Below are 26,533 nucleotides of genomic sequence, written 5' to 3'. Positions count from 1 at the left end.
ACCTTCTCTGCTAAATCATCAAAAATTCAATTAATTTAGTTGTGCACAATCTGCATTAGCAAACGTTGCTCCCATTTATCAGATCAACCCTCTCCAAATGCCTATACTTATTTTCTGATTATTATTGCCTATGTACTTTATGGCACTTTATGAAGAAGTAAAATTTATTAAGATAAATACATTTCATCAATTGAATGGCCATTATCTACAAGCTGATCAGATTTCTAGAAATGTTGATCTGTTAAGCATGGTTTGCACTTCAACAAATCAGGTTGATTTTCCTTATTGCGATAAACTAAACACTTTTTAATAGTGGGTTCCAATGATTTTCTATCAAGCCACATCAAACTAATGATATATACCCCTCTTTTATATTATTCTTTCTTGAGTAGTAGTGCAGTATTTGCTACATTCCAATCTAACAGGAGAGCATCAACGATGGGGAAATTCTGGAATACCATTGCTCGTACATCCACTATCTTTATTTCTTTCGGCACACCAAGCTACAAACTTGGGCTCAAGGGATTTTCTCATTTTAATTTCCTTAATTTCTCCAGCACTTTCTCTTAAGTAAAAATATTTTGCGCTTAATTGTTATATTCTTGAATCCTCTTCATTTCTCTACATTCCTGTCTTTAGTAAAAGAAAATATGTCTCAGCCAATTCTTTATCGCACAAACAATGAGAATTCAGAGCAACTCAGCAGGCCAGGCAATATCCATGGGGAGAAATGGTCTATCAACATTTTGCTGTCTCAATAAAAGATCATGACTCAAAATATTAACTGACAATGTCTATCCATGGATGCTGCCTGACCTGCTGAGATGCCCCAGTTATTCATTGCTTGCTCAAAATTCTAGCATCTGCAGTTTTTTTTGTGTTTCTCTGTTTTATTATTGGTTTTAAAATGTCTGTCATTTTTGCCTGAGACATTTTGATTCCTTTTCCTATAATTCTATTGAATATCTGAACCTTTTTTTTATTTTAAATTCTCAAATTAACTTCATCTTTCTCTTTATAACATACTTGATTCTTGTTTCCTAAAACATCCAATTCTCAGGCTTACCACTTTTAAACTCTTTACCTGTGATGGGATTAACTTCATGTCAAGTTTATATTTCTCATTTGTTAAGAATTCTGAAATATTTCTTTAAATGCTTGCCGATATTTAGCAGTTTTAAAAATCTGATTTCCAACTAATCTATTTCTTCACAATTGCATATGTAATTCTATCATAATATGACATTTTCCAAGATCCCTTATCAATTAATTGTCTCATTAAGCAAAATCTAAAAACCCATCTCTCTTGATTCCATTGAGCTCTGAATAACTGTCCCAAATATATTCTGTGAATTCATAGCCTAAATTATGCTTGCCAATTTGATTTGTCCAGTCTGTTTGCAATTTGTAGTCCCTCGTAACCTGTCCATAAGCTATTCTTATTTTGTTATAAACTCTCAACCTAGTTTTGTTGTTGACAATGAGAACCATTTGAAACATATACAAGTTTTTTTTTGTCCTGATTTTTAATCTCCACCTATACATCATGTTCTTCTGGGCCAAATCACTATCTAACACTTTGACCTGTCTCTTTATCTGTTCTGACAAAATGAGAACTTTCCATTAATTCCCAGCCCTGCTCATGCAAATGAACAATCTCTCCAACAGTTACTAGTCAAAGCAATGCAATCTATTTCTATCCTTGCCATTGCTTTAATGGTCTCAGATCCCAAGTTTTAACCTTTTAATCTTTGTTCCTGGAACTGATTTTATTTACGGATCCATTTCAACAACAAAAAAAATCAGAGTTACAAGCAATGGGTTAGAACTCTTCCATTAAAAAAAGTACATTTTCCCTTACTTAAAGCCGATGGCTTATCTGAATTGCCAAAACTTTATTACTGGGAGTCCATGCTAGCAATAACTTTCATCTCTCAGTACAGATTCCAGCATCTCACAAATCAAAACCCTGTTATCTGTTCTATTCAAATTAGAGCTATCAAGCAACTAAAATTAGTCATCAGTTAATCAATAAATATACCATTAAGCAATAACATTTATTTTTGCATCGTTCTACATTTTCAAATATTAATTTCAATTCCAAAGAATACAGAGCAAATAGTCAGTTTATTACTATTGATAACAAATATCAGATTATGAAAAAGGAAGATTTTTTGGGCTATTATTTAATTGTATTAACAAGCATGATTAAAAAATGCAACTTAATAATATTCCCACTCTTCAATTGCACTCAAGGGATTAAAAAGTACATGCACAATTTGCACTACTGTGATCCCTTCAGTTTCCAATTCTCCCCTGTTAGGTATTAGAGCAAATTCCTCTTCTGCAGATATTAAACAAAAATGCAAAACTGAAGTCATGAGCAGTGACTATATATGATCACTAATATATTATTAATAAAAACATTAATAGAAAATCCTCTAAAAACTTCAAAAAAGTTACTGCAGCTACTACTTCACACTTCAAACAAAATGTGGGCTTTTCATGTTTCTCTGGCATTCAAATCACTTGGTTCCCAATGAGTGATTCCCAGTTTTATTATGCATAGTATAATCATTTGCCAATTTGCCATTTGCCATTTATCTTATGCCTAAATCTCGGCAATACTTCCTTTGACACCCTTGGCCTTGCTCATGGCCTGCCCTCAGTGCTTCTGTCATCAACATTCTGGATTGTGGCTATGAGTCTTACAAGCATCATCTTATTTCTAACAATCCAAACTCAATTCTCTATTTGCCAACATTGTGATCCATAAAGAAACAACACAAGAGAAGCAGCACCCTCAAGTGGCTGAGAGAAGAGAACCTGGTGGCCTAAATTGTGGGGTTCAATGTCAAGCAAACACTATGATAAAACACCCACATTGGGTTGGCTGTTCCAGTCCATCTCAGTACTTTATCTAGGTTTGGTGAGGGGTATTGCACGCTTCATTATTAAACAAATAAATAACATGCCAACTATGTTATGTCATAGCCAAACATAATCTGCTAGAGGATCAGCAGGTCAAGCAATTTTATAAACTTTTCAAGTAACTTCCAGACTGCTGTCAGACCTCCAGCATATAGTGTTTGGCATCACATTTGAGCAACTGCAGTCTATTGTGTGTCTTCATATTATATCATAGCAATAATTGGGTTACCTTTAGAAAATGCCTTAAGTCAGGTTCCGATTGACCATACTTGGGTTAAAGATTTTTATATTCAAGCAGACCTGTCAGTGACAGTAAACTTTTGAGAGACTTCAATGCCCAAAACAAGATGGAGTAAATCACAAATATAACATCCGACAAACTTAAAGACTAGAGAACAGGAGGTTGCAGTTGTTTCTGTAAAATGAGATTCAGACTGAATCCTATAAAAGGAATTTTTCCCTTCGAGGAGAGCTGAAGTGAATGAACCCACAGAATCTAGGATTTACAAATATTTTCATTTAAACATACAAAATTCTGACAGGACTTGACTCAAAGTTCAAAGATTAGATTTATTTTCAGAGCTCGTACATGACTTCACATACAACCCTGAGATTCCTTTTGAGCCAGGTAGAATTTCTACTTATGGGTATACAAGAGAGAAATATGAAGAAAGAAATGTAAACAAACTGAAACAAACTATTCAGCCAAGCTTTCACCCTCCCTCTTTTATGCCGATTCTTGCCCCCTTTTATGCAACCCACCGTCTTGGGTAAACTTATACCTCTCATTTTGTTCGTTTTCGATTGGTCACAGTGTTTGAACTACCGAAAAAAAATAGGTGAGCCCTGAGCAGTTCTTGATTCCGGGATGGACTGAACTGCTCTCTGCGTGTGTGTCCATTTTCTTTCGGTAGCTCAAACACTGTGACCAATCTAAAACGAACAAAATGATAGGTATAAGTTTACCCAAGACACCCACTACCATCGTATTATCAACAAATTTGTAGATGGTGCTGTTGTCATACCGAGCCACAGAGTCATTGGTACAAAGCAGTAGAGTAGGGGTCTAAGTATGCAACCCTGTGATGCTCCAGTACTGAAGGAGATTGTAGAGGAGATGTTCCTACCAATCCTCACTGATTGTGGTCTCCAGGTGAGGAAATCTGTCAATGAAATTAACTAATTGGAGACCTTGAGATATCATTCCACAGTCTTTTGTATTATATATCATGGAGAGTAGGTGGCAGTCTCCACTGCTAACAGACTATTAAAGCTATTTCTACATGCACATACATTTATACAGAGAGACAAGCTGTGATAGAAAAAAGGATTACATCATGGAATAAACCCATTGAAAACTACATCCACACCTTTATTATAATTATGTTAAAATCATAGTTTTGTCTAATTTGAAGAAGAATACCTCAATAACTACCGTTAACATCCTGGACTAAGGCTACAAACTTAGCTTCTAAATAATGTGTCTCACAAAGCCTGATGCTGTTTAAAACAGGCCATTTGCCAATTATGTTTGTGACAGTGTCAATCTTTTTTTATAACTTTTTTTTCTCCCCCCAATAAAATCTAGGATCCAATTACACAGTGGTGCATTGAGGACCAGTTTTGGAGTTTGCTGATCAGATCTGAAGGGATCTGAATGTCAAACAGTAGTTGATAAAGAACTAATGTATGCAGCTTTGCTGTCCAGGTGTTCCAGGGCTTTGTGTAGAGCATGTGAGATTGCATCGGCTGTAGACCTATTATTGCAACAGGCAAATTGGAATAGATCCATGTTGCCACTCAGACAGGAGCTGATATGCTTCAGCGTCAGCCTCTCAAACTGTGTCTGTAAGTCCCACTGATCAGCGGACATTTTGACAGGTTACCACACTCTTCTTGGACACAAGTACAATTGAGGCCTGTTTGAAATAGGTGGGTACCACGCTCTACCAGAATAAGATGTTGAAGCTATCTAATATATTGGCAAGATGGTCAGCCCAGGTTTTCAGTACTTGACTGGGTACTCTGTCCAGACTGGAGGCTTTCCTTGGATTCACTCTCCTGAAGGTACCCCGCATGTCATCCTCAGACACTGACAGTAAAGGATCATCATGGAACATAGGGGTGTGCAGTGGTTCTTCTTTGTTCTGGTGGTCAAATCAGGCGTAGAAGGCATTAGCTAATGAACTCAGAAGAACTCATTGGCTGCATGTTGTTTTCCCTGGTTGGGTGTCCAGAACTAAGATCTTAAAATCTGAAATTAAAGGGCTGGTTAATCAGAACTAAGAAATTTTGTTACCCATGAATATTGAAGTGTAAGGACATTTTAAAAGGAAAAAAAGCATGCAACATATAGCTGTTTAAACAAAGAATTTCAGTTTTTAGGTTTTAATGATTGAAGATACAATCACCTGTGATCGTGGGCATAAAATCGGAGATATACAGGAATTCAAAATTGATGGTGGACAATTATCTCAATAGCACTGTCAGAGATTTCAGAACCAGAAGGAAAAAAAACATGGGTGTAGGGTGGGGAGAAGAAGCATAAATAAAGAATTTTAATTGTCACACTTACCTTCAATAGGAGGTAGAGCAATGGTCATTGGTATGATGCATGCTAGGTAGAAGTCAGGAGAAAGCAGCAAAGTTTAAGTAGCAATTTTCAGAGGATAAAACGTGAAGTGCAAACCAGTATTAGTCAAAGTCTAAATCTAATAAAGGTATAGAGGAGTGTTTCATCAGATGTGCCCAAGAAGAAGCGCACTGAGTTTACTTATGAAGAAAGAGTCACAAATAGTCAAAAGGTGATCAAGGAATAAAATTTGTTAACATTTAACTGAAGTACTACTAGGAAAGGGATGAGATTGGTAGCAGGAAAACAGATTGTGGAAGGAATAAGAGTAGCTAAGCAGATCTTAGGGAAACTAATATCCTCTCACGAATGTTCCTGCTCCAAGTTATTCCGTTGAAAATGAACAAGCATTCTACATTTTAGCATTTTCTTAAGAAGCTCAATGACAAAACTCATGCAAGGCATTTTAGAATTAATTTCCATTAAATGGAGACACAAGGGGCTGTAGATGCTGGAAGCTAGAGCAAGAAACAAATTGCAGGAGGAACTCAGTGGGCCATGTGGCATCCATGAGGGAAATGGACAGTGGAAACCTTGCATCAGGATAATGAATGCTGCCTGTCTTGCTGAATTCCAGCAATTTTTGTTCAAATTTTCATTAAATATGTTTAAAGACTAAGTATTTTGTGTTCTTATCTCAGTCATGCTTCTAAAAGTTCTGATCCAAATTAGATAGTGAAAATATAGACAATCAAGGACAATCAAGTATTTCTGAGTTGTCATTATGTGTTTAGGTAATCACAGACTCAGGGAAAGACTGATTTATGAAACATAAATTATGAATAGTGCTGGGTGGGAAAAAAATATGCTGTCCCATCCTCCCAATTATATTTTTTCTTTAGTTGAAGTTGCAAAAACAGTGTAGTACATAGAGAGATGAAGATTAAAAGATATCCTACATTCATAATGCAAGAATCAACAAAAAGCCTTAGACAAAATATCCACAAAACATTTACGAGAAACCTGTCCAATTTTTAAATTTAAAAATTAGACATACAGCATGGTAACTGGCCATTTCAGCCAAAGATTCTGTGCCGCCCAACTACACCCAACTGACCTACAACCCACAGTACATTTCAAATGGTGGGGAAAACCCATGCAAATATATGGGGAGAATGTACTAACTTCTTACAGACAGAGTAGGGATTCGAATCCCAGTCCCAATCGCTAGCATTGTGAAGGTGTTGCACTAACCACTACACCAACCATGCCATCCTATCTTTCTATCTAGAAAGCCTACAGCAATACCATAGAAAACATAGACCATTTATCATGTTCGCTTTTCAGTGAATGTAGATATCAAAGGTGAAATTTATTACTGCTATAATCATAACTTTCAGCTGTTCAAGGAGTACTAGTTAAAGATCAAGGTTTCAAACCCAGCACAAATGTTATGATCTCTGCCACCCTGTACTCCTAAGACTTGAAGCAAGGCGAGCTACCATCACCGTCAATTTACTCAAAGTTAATATAAAGACAGTCCATTCTACTTACCAGCACTGCTTTTCCTTGTATATTACACATCTTCCAGTCCTCCAGTATGAGATAAAATTACTAATTCTTTACAAACTATTTCATCAATGCTACCTCTATTAAGAACACCTTCAAAGGATGATCACTTTACATGATTCATGTCTGCCCCAAATTAAATTTCATAAGTATGAGAAAGTCTTAAGAAATGTATAAAATGTACACTTCATAATCATCAAAATTTCCATCTTCTAAGATGGAATCTCTCATCCTAAACCTAATCCATCCCTATCCAGAAAAATAATAGATGTACATTGGCACAATGAGAATCTTAAGGAATCTCAACATTGCAACAATCTCCCAAATATCATGCTTCAAATACATAAAATCCAACATTTCTACCACATTGGAATAGTATACAATTCAAATCTCATATCAGGAAAGTAGACTATTACATAGTAATACCAGTAGAGAATGCAAAGCTTACTGTTTTATCAGTCAAATTTACATAATGCTAAAATATTGAACTTTCCTACAATAATTAGCTGCTCCAAAACCTATGCTATGATCTCTTTATTGATGAGAATGTTAGCAATGTTACTCACAGAAAATAATTAACTAACTACATAAATCTTTTCGTGTCACTTTATTTTATAGCTCCTACAATTTAGTCTCTAATGTGATGACATGTTTTCATTCACAATAGCAGGGTTGCAATTTTTTGTAGCTGCCTTGACAAGATACAGAAAACCTTCCAGAATAGTAGAGACTTGCTCGTCTGAAGTGAATGAAGATTTCTAAGAAATTAACATCAGCAACAACATAAAAATGGCAAAAAATGAGACCTGATAACCTGGATTCATTAGTTGCTGTTTACAATTGCACAAATTCTGGAATGGCCTCAAATTACATTGTGCGATAATGAAAGGGACATAAACCTATTTGAATTCAAAACATTTTTTGATTCCTAGTAATTATTAAATGGAATTTGTCTGCCAATAAATTTATAGTATTGTCCATTTCTTCCAATACAACTTTTTAAGAGAACACAACTTTTTGATTTGATTCAAACAGTGTATCAAACTGACTTGACTTTTGGAAATCTTCAGGTCATCCAAATGTTTCAATCATGTGAAATAATTCGCCTTAGACATATCAAAATGAGCATTTTTGCAATTGATAAATACAATGTATTACTGTATAAAAAAAATTGGTATGCAGGTAGAAAGTAGAGAGTACTAGTGGAAGGAAAGTATTCTACCTGGAGGTTAGTAAAAACACAAAATGCTGGAGAAACTCAATTGGTCAAATAGTGTCCTTTATGTAGGAAAGATAAAAATACATAACTGGCATTTCAGGCTTGACCCCTTCATCAAAGTCATCAAAGTATGAGAGACTGTTAGCAGGGGTCCAAATATAAGAATGGGGTGGGGGGGGGGGGGGAGTGGTGGTGGCAAAGGCTCCTTCCTGATAGATGATAGGTAGAGAAGGGAGGGAGGGGACAGTAGCAAGCAGGAGCAGGAGGGATGGCTGGGTGGGTAAGGGGGAAGGGAGGGGAGAACTGGAAAGGCTGGAAAAGAGGAGATGAAAGAAAAGGTGAGCAAGTTTAGCAGAAAGCAGAAAAGTTAATGCCATCTGGATGGAGAGTGCCCAGACAGAAAATAAGGTGTTGTTCCTCCCATCTATAGTTGGTCTGGGTGGGTTAGTACACAAGGCCACGGATAGACATGTGAGTGTGGGAGTGTGACTCAGAATTGAAATGGTTGACTACTGGGAGGTCTCGGTTGTGACAGATGATGGAGTAGAGGTGCTGAGCGAAGCAAATTCCCAATCTGCGACCTGTCTCTCCAGTGTAGAGAAGACCACAAAGAGAGCACCAAATGCCGTCAACCAGCCCTGTGCAAATACGAGTGAAGTGTTGCTAAATTTGAAAGGCCTGCTTGGGGCCCCGGACTGTGGTGAAGGAGGAGGTGTGGGTGCAAGTGTTGCACCTCCTATGGCCACAAGGAAAGGTTCCAGGAAGGTGATAGGTGGGGAGGGATGAGTGCACAAGGGAATCACGGAGGGAGCGGTCCCTACAGAAGGCCAAAAGTAGAGAAGGAAAAATGTATCTGATAAGGTATTGTTCCTCCAATCTAAGGGTAATCATCCAGCCATCCATCCTCCCCCTGATCACTGCTGGCCCCCCTCCCTTCTCCTCCTATAATTTCCTGCCTTTTCCAACCTCCCCCCCCCACCCCCAACCAACCATCTTTTGGTTCTGATGCCAGCCAACATTTCTCTCATACTTTGATGAAGGGCTCAAGCCCAAAACATAGGTTATGTATTTTTACCTTTGCTACATAAAGGACACTATCAGATTTTTTTGATTGATGCCTGGATGTCATCAGATTTTTTGATTGATGCCTGGATGTCAGTGACTAGTGAAGTACCATAGGAATCTGTTCTGGGACCCTTGCTCTTTGTGATTTTTGTAAGAGGCGGAAGGATGGGTCAATAAATTTGTTGATGATATGAAATTTTAAAGAGTTGTGGATGGAGCTGAAGGTTGTCGGAGGATACAAGTGTGAGGTCATACATTTTGGAAGGACAAAGAAGGCAGCTGAGTACAGGGATAGTGGTCAGTTGCTTAAGAGTGTGGATGAACAGAGGGACCTTGGGGTGCAAATCCATGCTCTCTCAAGGTCGCTGCACAGGTTGATAGGTTAGTTAAGAAGCCCTATTTGATGCTGGGCTTCATTAAGAGATGGATTAAATACAAGAGTAGACAGATTATGTTGCAACTCTACAAATCTCTGGTGAGACTACACAGAGTATTGTGTTCAGATCTGGTCACCTCATTATAGGAAGGATATGAAGCAGAGTAGATTTACCAGGATGTTACCTGGATTGGAAAATAAGTCTTATGAAGCAAGGTTAGCAGACCTGGGACTTTTTCTTTGGAGCATAGAAGGATGTGAGAAGACTTAATAGAGGTCTACAAGATTATGAGGCATAGGTAGGTGGACAACGAGTGCCTGTTTCCAAGGGCACGAACGGTAAACACCAGAGGACATGTGTACAAAGTAAAGGGAAGGAAGTTTAGGGGAGACCAGAGTTAAGATTTTACACAGAGATGTGGGTGCCTGGAATGCCTTGCCAGGGATGGTGGTGGAGGCTGAAAAATTAGGGGGGGGGATTTAAGAGACTCTTAGACATGTACATGGATGGAAAGAAAATAGAGGGTAATGAGTTAGGGAGGTTTTAGTACATTTTTTTTTAAGGAATATATCATTTGGCACAATTTCAAGGGCCGAAGGGCCTGTACTGTATTTTATGTTCTAAATTTGTGGAAGAAAAATGTCCATAGACTTTAAGACTTCATGCAAGTGTTGATTTGGTTTAATAAGTGAAAAGTTTTATAAGAAAATATACTGCCCTTGCAATGTTTCAATTGAACTTTTTCTCTGTAACAATATACACTGCACTTCATTTTATTTTGCACTCTACTATACTACCAAGGATAGTTCAATTTGCTTAGATAGCATCCAAATTAAATGTTTAATTGTATCTCAATCTACAAGACAATAAAATATTCAATTCAATATTCACCAAGATTTTGGAAATTGAATGTCTTACTTTAAATCTTCAGATACATACAGAAGTCTACAAGACAATTATGATTTAGTATGCCTTAGCAATCAGTCAGCAGAAAGTATACCCATTTTATAAGAAAATATTTAAAATAAGCATCTCTGGAAAAAAAATAAAGGGGAGAGGAAAATAAACATTTCAGATAGAGATGTTTTATCAAAAATAATGTTCACAAGAAAGGAACAGAAATTCTGTTCTAAGAAAGGAACATAGAAATTCACCCTGGTGGTAGCACAACACAAATATAGCAAATGGGCAGACTTTCACATTCTGTTCAATTTTATTTGGAAATGAAATGTTACGGTTAGGTCTTCAACTTGCCATCAGCATGATGACCAACTTCAAAGTCCTTAATGCTTGTTTCCAAAATTGGGTATTATGTTGGTGTTCCTTGCTGTTTTGCAAAAAAAGGATTTACTTCCCAACAGTTACTGCAATCTAGGTTTGGTGCCATAAAATCTTCTAACCTCCAATTATCATGGCAACAAGCCTTAGATTTCAGGAATAATAGAACAAAAAAAATGAATCTTATGCTGCTTCAGATCAAAATAAATGTTAATATTAAATGAAATTTCCAATGGGCAGGAATCTACAGAAATCCATCTCAATTTTATTCATTCTTGCTAACACTTCACAAGTCTTGGATTTACAATAACAATATTTTCTTTATGTTAGTTGGTTTTTAATTGAGATCAGACTAAAGCATTTATTATAACATTGTCCAAAAGAAACCCACAGAATTGTTGGAGATTTGTAAGAAATAACAGCATCATCTGTTTGAATCAAAATATTCTGGATACAAGTAGTCTAGCTTCAGAATGTAATACATATGTACAATTCTGTTACATCAGTTAGATTTAATGTTAATGCATGTTTAGAGATGCAAAATATTATTTGATGACATTATCTATGTCAGAATAATGGCCATTCAAGAGGTGTAACTATCTAATTACAACTGACAAACACCAAATCGCTAAATTCTCATTATTGTGTGTAAAGAAGAAAATGGGTATGAAGTAATAAACACCATACAAATGGATAGAAGGGACAGCAGATACTGGAATCTGGAGCATAAAGCCAACTGCTGGGGGAACTCAGAGAAATTCACAATTCCTTTCCCACTAATGCTGGTTGATCAGCTGAGTTTCTCCAGCAGTTTCTTTTTTTTTTGCTCCAGATTCAGGCATCGACAAACTTGTGTCTCCATTTTACAACTCCAATGTGATTTCTCTTCAAAGCATGCTTTGAAAAGATCTCCAAGACCCTTTCTCACTGCTCTCCTTCTGCAATTTCTACTGATCTTCTGCCTTTCAACCTCATCTGCCACGTGCCCTCTCAGAACACACCTTTGCCACCATCTTATCCTGCATGGCTTCTAACTCAGTTTACAGACACCTCAGATTGCCCCAGCCAGAATTTCAGATATGTATATTTAATTCAACATTTCCTCAATTTCCCTCTACATCAGACAAGATTCAATTTATTGGCATATTACACAAAATTGCTTTTGCCTGCTGTAAGGCAGACAGATTCGCCATTGGCAGAAATTGCCTGAAAGCCTCTTTACAGTCAGAGAAAGAGAAGCAAAAGACAGTCCCCCCCAGAGTCACCAAGTGTCCATAGATTCACCTCCACCACCTTTGCAGCCACACAGAGTCCAGTTCAAACCATTGGCAACACGTGTTCCAGATCCAAACCTCTGACGTGATCAGAAACCCTTAGCACCCCCTCGCATCGTGGTTCCGATGTCTGGGGCCTTTCAGCCAGTTTCAAGCCCGTCTCCAGCAGTCCGTAGCCTCGTGCGAGTCCCCTGACAGCAATCTCCAGTAGCCCACAGCCTCGAGTCACAAGCAGCCGCTGCCTGAGTCCTTTAGCCAAAGAGCCCCCTCACTGGTCTGCCACCGTGGTCACTGTCCCGTGGGTCATCTCCTCTGCTACTCTAAGATTGGGGGGGGGGGGTGTGATCTCCCCATTTTCTGGTGCCCTGCACCAGTCCTCCCTTCCCTCGAGTCTGCAAACCCTCACAGCTGCTGCCAATCAGAGGTGCTGCCATCTTGGATGCAGACCCTGCATCATAAAACTACTTTAACGAGCCATTCAAAGCCTGTGCGGAGCTGCCAGCAGTTGACTGGGTGGCTGGACCCGGTAGAAACGCTGCATCTCCGTTCCTCGCTCTCCGTGGGTCTGCACCAGTGACAGCCCTGCCATTGCAGCAGCACAGTGATTTCACCAATACCCACCACCTAAAACCTCAAATATCCACCCCACCCCCAAAATGCTGATTGATTGCGGAACTAGCCAGGGTGTTCACAGACATTTTCGATCTCTCATTGCTGCAGTTAGAGGTTCCCACCTGCTTCAAAAGAACATTAATCATAGAGCGGGGTTGAGCTGCCTCAATGACTATCATCTACTATGATGAAATGGTTTGAGAGGTTGGTCATGGCCAGAATTAACTTGCATCCAAGTAAAGATATGGACCCACTGCAATTTGCCTACTGTCACAATTGCTCCACAGCAGCTGCAAGATCATTGGCTCTCCACTCATCAATGGATAACCTAGACTACAGCAACAGCTTGCTTTTTATCTACTACAACTCAGCTTTAAACACAATCATACCCTCAGTGCTGGTCAACAAGCTCTAAAATTTGGGCTTTAGTACCCCTCCCCTCATCCGAAGACCACAGTCAGTAGGAACTGGAAACAGCGTCTCCTCCTCATTGATGATCAACACAGGTGCACCTCAAGAATGCATGCTTAGCCCACTGCTCTACTTGCTACACACCACGACAATGTACAATTCAAATGCCATCTACAAATATCACAGTTGTCAGCAAAAGCAAAGATGGCAATGAAAAAGCGAATAGGAGGAAGATAAATCAGCTAGTTAGTAGGGGTTAACAGTGGAAAGTGTTAAGATCTTCAAGTTGATGTTGAGTATCAACATCTTTGAGCATCTGTTCTGGGGCCTCTACATTGTTGCAGTTACAAAGAAGGCTCTCCAGCAACTATACTTTGTGAGCAGTTTGAGGACATTTGATATTTCACCAAAGACTCTTGCAAATTTCTACAGGGCAAGAAAAAAAAATTACAGAGTTGTGAACTCAGCCAGCACCATCATAAACATCAGTCTCCTCTTCATCGAGGACATTTACAAGAGGCTTAAGTAAGTATCTATCCTCAAGAATGCTCATCACAATGTCACCATTGAGGAGTTTCAGGAGCCTGAAAACAAACACAGTGGCACAAGAACAGCTTAGTCCCCTTTACCACCAGATTATTGAATGGACAGTTAACTACAGACACCACCTTATTTTTGCACTAATTTATGTAAATTTTATAGTGATATTTGCACTGTAATGTTGTAGCAAAACAACAAATTTGATAACATGTTCAAGACAATAAATCTTGATTCTGATCCGGAATTCCTCCAGCTGTTTATTTTTTCTCCAAGTGCCATAAAAAAAACTTTTGCACTTTGGATTTACTTGCCACTTTAATTATTTGCATGCTGTTCATAACCAGGGTGTTCAATGGACTGCTTGGCTTCCCTTTTCTCTTGTTAAAGACAGTAACTTTAAGTGAGACTTGATGAGCAAGTGCATCCACATCCATTTAAAGTAGAAATTTAGTATCTCAAAAAATTCTTTAAGAATGTGGCTCATCCAATAATAACAAAATCAGTGGTACACTCTATTTTCTACAGATTCAAACAGTCCTTTTTTAAGATACATAGTTACCCAAAAAAAAAATGATGTAGGAATTATAGGATTATGGGTGTGGGATAGGGTTATGTCGAGATTATTATGGAGTAGGTTTACATAGGTTGACACAAGATTGTGGCCAAAGGGCCTTTACTGTGTTATTATGTACTATGTTCCAAATGATTTTCAATTATTTCAGATTTATAATATTTATTGTATATACTACAAGAAACTTTACAGGAATCTTACCTGGCTGCAAAATCAGCCAATAAAATTCATACCAATAAACAGTAAAGGCTGATAATAAAATGTTATGCAAATTTATAATCTTGTGTTCATAACTCACTAGCAAATAGCCCATTAACTATTTTTGTTAATTACATTCATTAGGAATTCTATATAGAATTTCAGTTTACATAAAATAATTGAATTAATCGTTTTGCATTAAATAAGCCATTAATGAGCCAGCTAAGTAAAATGGGGAAAATTCATTAGCCAGTGATTCAAAATATAATACAAAAGATGCAAGGCAAAATTGCAGTTATAGCCCAGTGTGGTTTATTTTTGTTTTCAATATTTCAAAATTCTCGTACAAATCTTTCATCAACCTCTTTAATGAACTAAAATGGTGGTGGGGGTGGGGGTGGATCGTCTAGTTTTATCGTTCTTCCTGTTCACTGCCCCCGTTTTCAATACCTGCTACTAATCTTACAATTCATACTGCAGCGCTAGATGGCAGTGCCAGAGGTCATATTAAAGTGGCCTACATATAGCTTTTTTTTAAAAATGAGTTTTCCCAGAGAAAACTTAGATTGTTGATTTGTTAACGAGATCAATCTTTAAATGGTAATATTAAATTATTAAATATCATTCCAGTTAGCCATTAAAAAATACTTTAATTGTCCATGTTACGATTTAAAATAAACAATGTGCTGGACTTATTCTACTATCCGGCAGACACGATCAAGGGAACATCCCAAAATATTTTTTTCAGGCAAAAGAATGAGACCAATTTTCATGTCAAACCAAGATGAGTCAAGCTCCCCTTCTTCTCACCCATCCCTATAATACAATAATACCACTAAAATGATTAAATAACATGAAGCAAACTTTGAAGGGAAACTTCAGTGGGTGTGGGTCTGGGCTTCAATGTTGGTGTCAATAAGTATTCTGCAGAGTCAATAGACACATTGGGTGGTCTTGAGTTTGCAATGATGGTGTGGGTAATTCCTCTGGTGTAACTTTATCTAATTTAGTACAATCAATGGAAACATTTATTCACTAAAAAATTCGCTTTGTTGTTTTCAAGTAAAATCAGTATCCCATCCACAATTTATAAGCTTCCAAAATTTGTATCAATTTAATTCAGAATGAAATGTACAAGGTTCAGACAGCCCTTTAAGATGCTATTAACCGCACCCCTCAAAACAAAACCTAGCAGCTTCGCGGTAACTCCATCCGATCATGGGGTGTTGAATGATCGCTCCGGGCAAGAACGGACGTCGAGGTCGGTGCTGCGAGGGTCCGGGCCGCCGGTGCCCTTTGACGGGCTCTGCGCCGACATCAGCAGGCGGCGCTGTTGCTCGCTCCTCCTGCACACCTTGGCTAAAGGTCGATTCAGCCCCGGTCGGCGGGCGCGGGCACCACGAACCAGCCATCTCTCTCCCCACCGACGGGCGCGGGCACGACCAACCAGACCCCGGCGGCCACGGATACCACGATCCAGCCCCCCGGCGGCCGCGGACACCACCAGCCAGCACCCCCATCCCCGGCGGGCGCGGGCACCACCAGCCAGCACCCCCACCCCCGGCGGCCGCGGGCACCACCAGCCAGCACCCCCACCCCCGGCGGCCGCGGGCACCACCAGCCAGCACCCCCACCCCCGGCGGCCGCGGGCATCACCAGCCAGCACCCCTCCGGCAGCCGTGAGCACCACGACCCAACCCCCTCCCCCCGGCGGCCGCGGGACAAGCAGCCAGTCCCTCGACGGCCGCGGGCACCACGACCCAGCCCCCGGCGGCCGCGGGCATCCACACAAAGTCCCGGCGGGCGCGGGCACCATCACGCAACCCCCTTCCCTGCCGCTGAGTGCCCCTCGGACAATGTCCGGACTATGACCGCTGCCTGCATTTACCGTGTGCTGACTGTCGTCTCCACCACCGGAGTTGCCCGATGTACTCACCATGTTGACTTCAGAAACCATATCGATGCTGGCAATGTCTATGTTCATGCCCACCAGGACAGGATCACCTGCACACAAAAGGAGACCGTCCGCAATGCTCAGCGCCTTCACTCCCCGCCTATCAACATCGGAACCCCCCACCCCCACCTGAACCCCCCAAACCAACAGCAGTCACCTTTACACCCACACCGTGTGCCCGCACCCGTTTCCAGGATGTGACCGGCATCCGAGATGCTGCTCTCCCCCGCCGGAGGGCTGAGGACCCGTGTCCGGAGGAGAGAGCCCGCGATGGGCACGTCCCCGCCTCCTGTGCAACTTCTCCCCGGCTGCCTGGTGCGCCGGCGGCCGGCCGGGGCTTCACCTTTGCACCTGGAGGAGGATGGAGTGGTGGGGGGGCTGTTGCAACAACTTCACCGGGCTGTTCGCGGCGAGGAAAGCACACCGGCCCCAGCAACTTGGCTCCCCGTCGTTTTGAACTTTTCCCACCGTCCGAGCTCCCGTTCGGGGGGGGGGAACAAAATCATAGTCGTCCACGCACCGAAAAATAAAACAAATCAAATTACCTCCGAAATCTGGCCTCAAACGGATGTCATAGCCCTTCAACAGTCTGTCAACGGTCTCCTTCACCAATGACATGTTACTGGGATCATTGACACTGGATGAGAGGGAGAAGGAGAGACAAAATAAGAACAGTGAATATTTGTGCTTTGCAAAAAAACAATAGCAGCCTGAAGTAAGGTGGCAGTTTGCAAACGAAGAGGTTCCGCTCCATGCCTTACCTTTGTGCACACACCATCGCCACGAGCAAGGGGAACGACAAAGCCCTAAAGTAGCCCCTTTTCCGCACTCTCAGCATCCCTAAGTTTGCTGCTTATTTCGGGCTCTCTCTCTCTCTCTCTCTCGTCTGTGTTGTGTGTTTTTCCCAGGCAGGGATAGAGAGAGAGAGAGGCTCCAACTTCTCGTGGCCAGTGCAGTAATGCCGAGGTGGGGGCGCGTGCGCACACTCGCTCCTCGCCACGGCAGCGCCGGTGGATGGGGAGCGGCGGCACCGTTCCGCCGAGACCCGCGGGCTCGCTGCAACGGGAGCACGGGGAGGGAGGGAGGGAGGGGGAAGTGACGGGGAGGGAGAGCGGCAAATTAAAACCAAAGCCCACAAGATGCCCGTGGCCCTCCTCTCTCTCTCAACCTCGCCTTTCGACGTTGCCTGCCGAGAGCATCGGGAAACGCCGGCGAGGAAGGACACCGAGCGCCTGGCTCTTCCGACGATCTTGGCGCATGGTGCTGCTTCCTGATCGTTATCCTCCCCGGCCGACTCGTGGGGGAGGGAGGGGAGGGAACAGGAATACGAAAGGAAATATGCTTATATCTGGAGGCTGTTCAGTCCGTTGCAAACGCGCACGACGTACGGGCTTCCTACGGGAGGGGGTCTCGGGATGGGGGCTCCCTCCTGGCTCCACATTAATATTGGTGAACACGTCCTCGCTCCTTGTTGGGGGGGGTGGGGGGGAGGATGCAATGATAATCTGTTGAGTTGACGGCAGGAGAAACGATTTCGGGGGGCTCCAATTCCGCTGTGACCGCAGCCACGCGTGTCGCTCCGTCGGCGCCCGGGACTGGAGGCGCACGCCGCCCCTCCAGCCAATGGCGGGGGGTTTTTTCTCTCGCTTTGCAGCCGATGAATGGACGCGTGGTCACGTGGGACGTGCTCGAAGATTTTGGGGCGGGGGGGGGGGGATCCCCGTCGCCGCACCGAGTGGCCGCGCCGGCGCCGCCAAGGTTCCTTCCTCGCTGACATTCGCAGAAATCTTTTAAACTAACAACCATCGGCTCCATCCCCGCCGCAGACGGGTGGAAAAGTCTGATATCCTTCTCGACCTGCCACTCGAGTTTATATTTGTTTTAAAAAAACTCAGGGAGAAAGAAACATTTGGGTTGATTGTTAAAGTTGTGAGTAGTTTATCTGCGCGGACCAGCTCTTGAGAGGCTTTCGGTTGGAATGTCACGATTCCATTACAAATAATCCGGAGGGAGGTTTAAACGATCAAATTAGAGAGAAAAGTGTCTTCAATTACGTCTTCAGATTTTCAGATGGAAGTTCGAGATCTTCATTATAGTCCCATTTATCTAAGTTAAATGGCTTCGAAATGCAAAGTACAAATGAGAAATGTTTAATGCCTAACAAGTTGTTTATTCAATTGTATCCCAGTTTGGGCTCTCGGATGTTACATTGTGTATTGTAAGATTATTGCTGGGATGATGTGTCTTTCTAAAATGTAACCTTGCACCTGATATGGTTTATGAAAGCGACACGTAAACATCTTAATCCTGCAATTTATCCTTAATGGTGCTTGAAATGTTTCTTGCTAATTCAACCAATTACGGCAGTTTGCAGGATATCAGTTACATGATCATAGCTTGTTGAACAATGAAAACAATCCATATTTACCATTTAATCTGCAATAAATGGAGTAAGAGGACTCTTTCCCCTCCCCAACCAGTTTTGTGTTGGGTCAGGAAAAGAAATTTTGTCCAAATATGCAGACAAAACGTGACTTTCAAACGTTTCATTTTCTCAGTACATTTAGATCTGGATAATCATTTTAACAAGACAAGGCCCTCAAAACCCAAGTGCTGCACCAGTGTTGTCAGGTGCATTTTACACCAAGCCACTCAATCGGGCTCTTTTAGGCTAATTGATCAAAAGTTGGATTAAGGAGATTTTAAAAATATTTTTTTTACAGAGGGAAAGAATCAAAAATTGATTACATTTGGTGTGGGTCAGGAAATTAGAATTGGATGTGTGTAGTTATCTCAAGTTTGTTGGGATGGAAAAGTTTGGAAATAAGGAAAAGCAAGCCCATGAAGGATTTGAAACACAAGAACATAAAGAACTAGGTATCAGCCTCTGACCTATCAAGCTGCTCTACCTTTTAATAAGATCATAGCTGATCTGGTTCTTTCCATAACCCTTCATTACCCTACTATGCAAAACAAAACTATCTAACTGTGCCTTAATTAAACTTAACAGGGTAGTTCCTTCTGTTCCTTGGGCAAAATTCACTACTCTGTGGAAAAGATAGTTCCTCCTTATGTTCCCTACGTTCCTCCTTATGTGCTCCAAATCTTGAAGTTATGTCCTCTTGTTCTAATCTCACCTTCCAGTGAAAACAACTTTTCTGCCTCTATATTGTCTGTTCCTTTCATAACTTTAAATGTATTTATAAGATCCCCATTCCTTCTTCTGATTTGCAACAAGGGAGAATCAATTTCTCATCATAGGCTAATCCCCTCTTTGCCAAAATTAATCTGGTGTACTTCCTCCAAAGCCAGTATATCCTTTCTCAAATAAGGAGACCAGAACTTTCTCAAATAAGTACTCCAGGTGCAGCCTTACCACTACCCTGTGCAGTTGTAGAAGAATCTCCTTGCCCTTAAATTCAATTCATCTAACTATGAAAGCCATTTGTTTTCTTGACTGCCTGTTGCATCTGCAAACCAATCTTTTACAATTCATGCATAGTACCACCAAGTTCATCTACAGAACAACATGCAACATTTTTCACAGTTTAAATAATAATATGATCTACTAATTTCCTTTCAAAGTGGATGACCTTGTATTTACTAACATGACACTCCATCTGCTAGTCCCTTGACAACTCACTTATCCTTTCTATATCTCCCTGCAGGCTCTTCACAATTAGCTTTTCCACTCATTTTACTGTTATCAGCAAAATCAGATGCCTTCACTCAACCTCCTTCTAAATTATTAATATATATCATGATCAATTGTAGACCCAGCATTAATCCCTACAGCACTCCGCTGATTGCCAACTGTAACAAACACTCATTTTTCTCAAATCCCTGCTTTTTATTGGTTAACCAATCCTCTATTCATGCTAATAAGTTAACCCAACTCCATGCATATTTATGTATGTCTTTTATGTGGCACTTTATTGAATGCCTTCTGGAAATACACGTACACAACATCCACCTCTATCCCTCTGTACACTACACTCATTATATCCTCAGAGCTCCAGTAAACACAACCTGGCTTTCCCGAATTCATGCAGCATCTGCTTGATGGAATAATTTCTATCCTGATCTCACACTCTATCTTCCAAATGATAGAATCAAGTACTAGCCAAGAGTTACCTGCCTTTTGCCTACATGCTTTTTTTTTTTACATGCCAGTGAGCCATTGCTGTCTTCACCTTTGCCAGGGCCTGCTCCAGAATCCAAAGAATTTTGATAAATTGCCACAAACACCTCTACTACAACTTCTGCTATTTCTTTCAGTACCCAGGGATGCACTCCATCAGGACCAGTGGAATTATCTACCTGTAGACCCAGTCGTTTTCCAAGCACTACCTTTTTAGTGATAGTAATTGAGGTCCTCACTGCCATTGCATCCTTAACATCAATCTTTAGCATGTTAAAGTATCTTCCACTGTGAAGAAGTCACAAAATAGTTGTTCCAGACTTTGACCATTTCTGCATTACCCAATATTAATTCATCCCTCATATCTTCCAAGGGATCTCCATTCACTTTGGCCGCCATTTGGTATGACTATGAAAATATTTTTTAATCAGTTTTTATATTTTGTGTTTGCTTGGTGGTTATTTGTTGCTTTATAAAAATTACCCAATTTTCCAGCTTCCCACTACCCTTGGCAATTATGAAGGTATGATCAGCCATGATCATATTGAATGGAGGACCAGGCTCGATGGGCTGGATGGCCTATTCCTTATGTTCTGTTATGAGATTTTAATTTAATGTCTGCCTTTATTTCATTAGTTATCGATGGCTGGCTCTCCTGTACTTTACTTTCCTTGCTTTTAACTGGAATATACTTGTGTGTAAAATCTCTTTAAAAGTCTTCCACTTTTCCTCTACTGTCCCACCAGAGAGCCTATGCTCCCAGTTCATGCTAGCTAATACCTCCGTTATCCCATTGTGTTTGCTCTTGTTTGAGCAAAATAGACTGGTTTGAGATTGAAATATTGCATTCTACATCTGTATGAGAAATGCTATTATACTGCGATCACTCTTTCTGAGAAGATCACGAACTAGAAGATCATTAATTCAGAATCAGGATTTATTGCCATGAACAAGTCATGAAACATGTTGTTTTGCAGCAGCCTCTTAGGGCAAACAGACATATTACAACCATCTTCCGGCATTACTATTAAAAATTATAACAATAATTGTGCATGAAAAGTAAGGCAATGTCTTTGGTTCATTGATTATTCAGGAATCTGATGGCAACAGGGAAGAAGCAGTCCTTGTGCTGCTGAGTGCTTGTTTTTAGGCTCCTGTACCTTTTCCCCAATAGTAGAAGAGTGAAGAGGCCATGGCCTGGGTGGTGGCAGTCTTTGAGGATAGAGGCTGCTTTTTTTTAAGGCACTGCATCAAGATGTACTTGATGGAGTGAAGTCTGGTGCCTGTAATGTTGCAGGCCAAGTTTCAAACTCTCTGGAGTTTATTCTTGTCCAGAGAGTTGGCACCTCCAATACATGCAGTGATGCAACCAGCCAGAATGCTCTCCACGGTACATCTGTAGAGGTATATGAGAGTCTTCAGTGACATACTGAATCTCCTCAGACACCTCACAAAGTATAGCCACTGGCGAGCCTTCTCTGTTATTCCATCAACATTGAGGCTCCAGGACAGATCCTCAGAGAAGTTAACACCCATGAATGTGAATTTTCTGATCCTCTCCACTATTGAGCCCTCGATGAGGACTGGGATGTCCACCATCATCTCCTTGGTTTTGCTGACAATGAGCACAATCCAACAACATGGGGATTGGATAATCATTAGAGCTGGCTTATTGTGAACAATTATAATGACCTCTAGAAAAACATTTTTTTTCTGTTGTTGAGAATAGAGATGAGAGGGTTACAAAGATATCTACGTAGATCACTAAAAATAAGTGTTAAAGTATAGATTAAAATATAATGGAATGTAGACCTTTATTTTAAGAGAAGCTGACTCATCTCCACTTTTGTCTATTCCTCTTTGATATCTTTGGTGAACAAAAATATATTCATCTCAGATGTAATATTATTAATTGATTTCATAGTATATACTCTTCTCTGTGGATTGTCACCTTGTTGTGGTGGAGAACCTTGTGTGATCCCGAGAGCGATGCTGCCTGGAGCTATGCTCCTAGTCGGATCACCCATGGTGGTTAGGTTGAAGGTGAGGTCCCTGACAAGAACAATCCAGGCAGGAAAGTTACTCAACAACTGTGAAGGCAGACAAAGGCTGCAACAAATCCATCAGCTCCAATTGTCGTAGTTTTCATGCCATTGGAATTAGTTAGTAGATTTGTGAAGTATTATGTGCTTCTTGGAGTGCAACATTTTTAACATGTTAAACAAATACGCGCACAGGCGTTTTCGCTCTATGGGCCATTTCTTCAAGTCTTTCAGCGATTTGGGGAAGGTCATGGGAGCAGGCAATGTGATGGCTGGAAGCTCATACCCAAGAACCTTAATCAAAATATTAGTGTACAAAGCAGTGGTGATCCCAATGCTTCTGTATGCATCAGAAACCTGGCAACATGCCAACGACATCTGAAGGCACTTGAAAAGTTCCGTAAACATTGTCTTCAAAACATCTTAAATATCAGCTGGGAAGATAGAAGAACTAATGTTAGTGTGGGAAATGAAGCAAATACAACAAGCATTGAAGCCTAGGTCATTAAGAACCAAATAAGTTGGAACAGTCATGTTGTTTGGATGAAAGACAAGCATATGCATAAACAAATTTTATACTCCAACCTTAAAAGAAGACAAGCGTAAAAGAGGTGGATAACAGAAGAGATTCAAAGACATCTTAAAATCCAACATGTAGAAATGTAACATCAACATCAATAATTGGGAAACCAATGCCAAGGATAGGAAACTTTGGCAAACCATCAATCGAGAAGGAACAGCAACTTTCAAAGCCAACAGATGTACAGAATTAGAAGAAAAAAGAAGGATATGGAAAGAGGCAGCAACAACCTAAGCCTGATCTGCCATCTGGAAAATACCTGTCCTGAATGCAGAACACCTTTCAAAACCAAGATTGAACTTATAAACCACTTGAGAACCCATAAATAGATCAACGGAATAAAGTCCATCATTCTCGACTGCGAGGGATAGCCATAACTATTTCCAGAAGAGAGTTTTAAACCTCTAAATTATTTGTAAAGTCTTTCTAACTTTGAGCAGTGAATTAAAGTCAATAAAGGAATAAATAATAGAATAAAAATAACCATTGAGTCAAGAAATTAAAAGGGCATAATTTTAGAATTATAGCAAATGTTGAAACACAAGTCACAAAGCACTTCCTACACAAGGTGGATAAAATCCTTATGAAATCTTTGTCGAAAGTCCGTAGATGTTGGTTTAATTGACAATATCAATTTTTTTTATGTCTGTTGGGAATTAATTCATATTTATTGTCAGAGTACATTCATGACATCACACACAACCCTGAGATTCTTTTTCCTGTGGGCAAGGTCGAATCATCACTTATTGGAAGTGCAAAAAAAAAACCTGACTCGTAAATAAATTAAAAAATGTAAACAAACTGACTGCAACGCAAAGCAAAAAAAAATCAATGAAGTGCAAAAGTAAGAGTCCTTAAATAAATCCCTGATTGACTCTTGTTAAGGAGTCTGATGATGGAGAAGTAGCAGCAGTTCCTGAACCTGATGGTGTGAGTCTTGTGGCACCTAGACCTCTTTATTGATGGAGCAGCAAGAACAGTGCATGCAGTGGGTGGTGCAGATCCTTGATGATTGCTGTTGCTCTCCAATGGTGATGTTCCCTTTAGATCTTCTTAATGGTGGGAAAGGTTTTACACATGATGTGCCAGACTGTGTCTGTTACCTTTTGCAGGGCTCTGGACACTGAGGCATTAGAGTCCCCATAACAGACTGTGATGCAGTCACTCAGCACACTTCCAAAAACATATTAGTCAAAAAAATTGTCAGGGTTTCTGATGTCATGCAAACCCCTGCAAATTCCTGAGGAAGCAGAGGTACTGAGATGTTTTCTTCAGAATATCATTTGTTGATGGGGCAAGGAAAGATCCTCCAAGATAGTGACTCCCAAGAACTTGTGTTCACCCTCTCCATCACTGATCCCCTAGTGATCATGGTCATACTCTATGTACACCTCTGGTTTTCCCTTTCTGAAGTCAACAATCAGCTCCTTGGTTTTGGTGACATTGAGTGTGAGGATGTTGTTGGTGTACCATTCAGCCAAGGTTTTAATCTCCCTCCTGTATGCTGACTCAATCAAAATTGTTGAACAGTTTCAGATAAACAAAATTAATACACAGTAAACAAGAAAATCTGCAGATACTGGGGTCTACTGCAGCACACAAAAAGGCTGGAGAAACTCAATACAAGTCCAGACTCCAGTATTATTGCATGTTATTGTGATTTACCATTGGAGATCAAGACATGGCATCATTACTCAGAGTTAAAAATCGATTGCTGTTGAACTCTGAACACCACTTCAACTAATCCAATCGTCACGCACATCATCTAGCGACAATGAACCTGCATTTGCAGTGTGAAACTTGAATATAATCATTGCAACAAAGAAATCTAATGTTATTTTAACTCAGGTTGTCCTTTAATTTGAGTTTATTCTCATTTATGCATATTTATCAGGATTCTTTAAAATGCAACAAAAAAAAACAAGCAATTTTACATCGATACACAATGTACCTGAGGAGCTGCAGTGGATTTACTATATAATTCGTGTTTATTATTTCAGTCAGCGCGAATTTTAACGGGCTATCCAAAATTTACACTCTTGTTCTCTTTGAAAATGTTGGATGCCTAGGTCCACGTAACAATCTTTAACGGCAGGTTGAAAATGAAAAGCTGAATATTCCAAGTGCTGAATTTACAGACTGAATTCAAAATGCATTTCTTTTACGGGGTGGCATCGACGAACATAACATGCAAGGATCGGTACTAAAATATTTTGGCAAACTTGTATAGTCTGGTTGACCCAACTTGTAAAACTAACACATACACGGAAAAAAAGTTGATAAATAACATTTCTAAAATACTAACTTTTGTGGCCATTGTACTGAAATATTTGTACTCATTTAAAATAATTTGTAAGGTCAAGAACATCAACCATTTCAGGTTTCTTCAAGGAAAACCAAATATACAACGAGCATGAGAACATGCTGAGTGCTCTCAGGTGAGCGAATATATTGCCCGTTGGTCGTCCTGCAAAGTAACTGGGCGATTAGGTCCCAATCTGTGAACATGAACGGTTCTTGGATTGTTGTCTGACATGAGAATGCTGTTTTTATTCAAACAACGGTTGGGTGGGGTGGGGTTGTGGTGGAAGTGGATGAAAGATAATCTAGAATTTGGGAGAGTGTTTAAAATATTCATCAACACCTGTAATGTAATTAACATATATAGGCTCTAGTTACCTTGCTGTGGAGAAGGTGTACGACCATTTCCTTTGATTTGGTACAATGTGCGGATGCTCTCAGTGAGTTGGCAACGCCTGAAAGAGACAGGGAAAGGAAAAAAAAAGTATGAGCCGACTATATTTTAATAAACCATTAATCCATTCTAAAATGTAAAATACGTTATAGATACATTAGTATTTAAACGATGATGCTTATTGCAAAGTGATAAATTTCAAAATTGTAGAATCAGAAAAATCACGACATAGGCCATTGAACCTAAGGCAAAATTAATGTTTTACACAATTCCAACATACTCACCCTCAGTCTCACTTTGCCGATGTTAACAAAGGAAACAGTCCTGCTAACGTTTAAAATCCGACCCGAAACATCCTGGCTGAATGTACTGGCCATTTGATTGTGTATTTTTAGCATTACATTTAGTTCATAGAGCAAAAACCCAACCATCTAACAACTGGCTTGTGATATTTAAGGTCAACGCAAAATATCTCCTTGTCTCCGACCTGATTAGTCTATCCAC

At 40.3% G+C, this 26,533-nt stretch overlaps 1 protein-coding gene across 1 annotated transcript in view; it reads right to left on the bottom strand.

Moving 5' to 3' along the window:
- gabrb2a (gamma-aminobutyric acid type A receptor subunit beta2a) overlaps window positions 1-17,623 on the bottom strand; it is a 102,940-nt gene extending 85,317 nt beyond the window's left edge. The window contains exons 1-3 of the mRNA XM_069897759.1: window positions 17,333-17,623; window positions 17,117-17,208; window positions 16,554-16,621 (exon numbers count right to left, since the gene is read on the bottom strand). Coding sequence (XP_069753860.1) covers window positions 16,554-16,621; window positions 17,117-17,208; window positions 17,333-17,409 — 237 coding nt within the window. The 5' untranslated portion in view covers window positions 17,410-17,623. The remainder of the gene's footprint in view (window positions 1-16,553; window positions 16,622-17,116; window positions 17,209-17,332) is intronic.
- Between the last annotated feature and the right edge of the window lie 8,910 nt (window positions 17,624-26,533).

Source organism: Narcine bancroftii, chromosome 9, assembly GCF_036971445.1.
Source record: "Narcine bancroftii isolate sNarBan1 chromosome 9, sNarBan1.hap1, whole genome shotgun sequence".
In the NCBI taxonomy this organism is placed as follows: domain Eukaryota; kingdom Metazoa; phylum Chordata; class Chondrichthyes; order Torpediniformes; family Narcinidae; genus Narcine; species Narcine bancroftii.
Note: the sequence above shows the minus strand (reverse complement) of the source record. Positions and strands in the feature narration are given on the sequence as shown.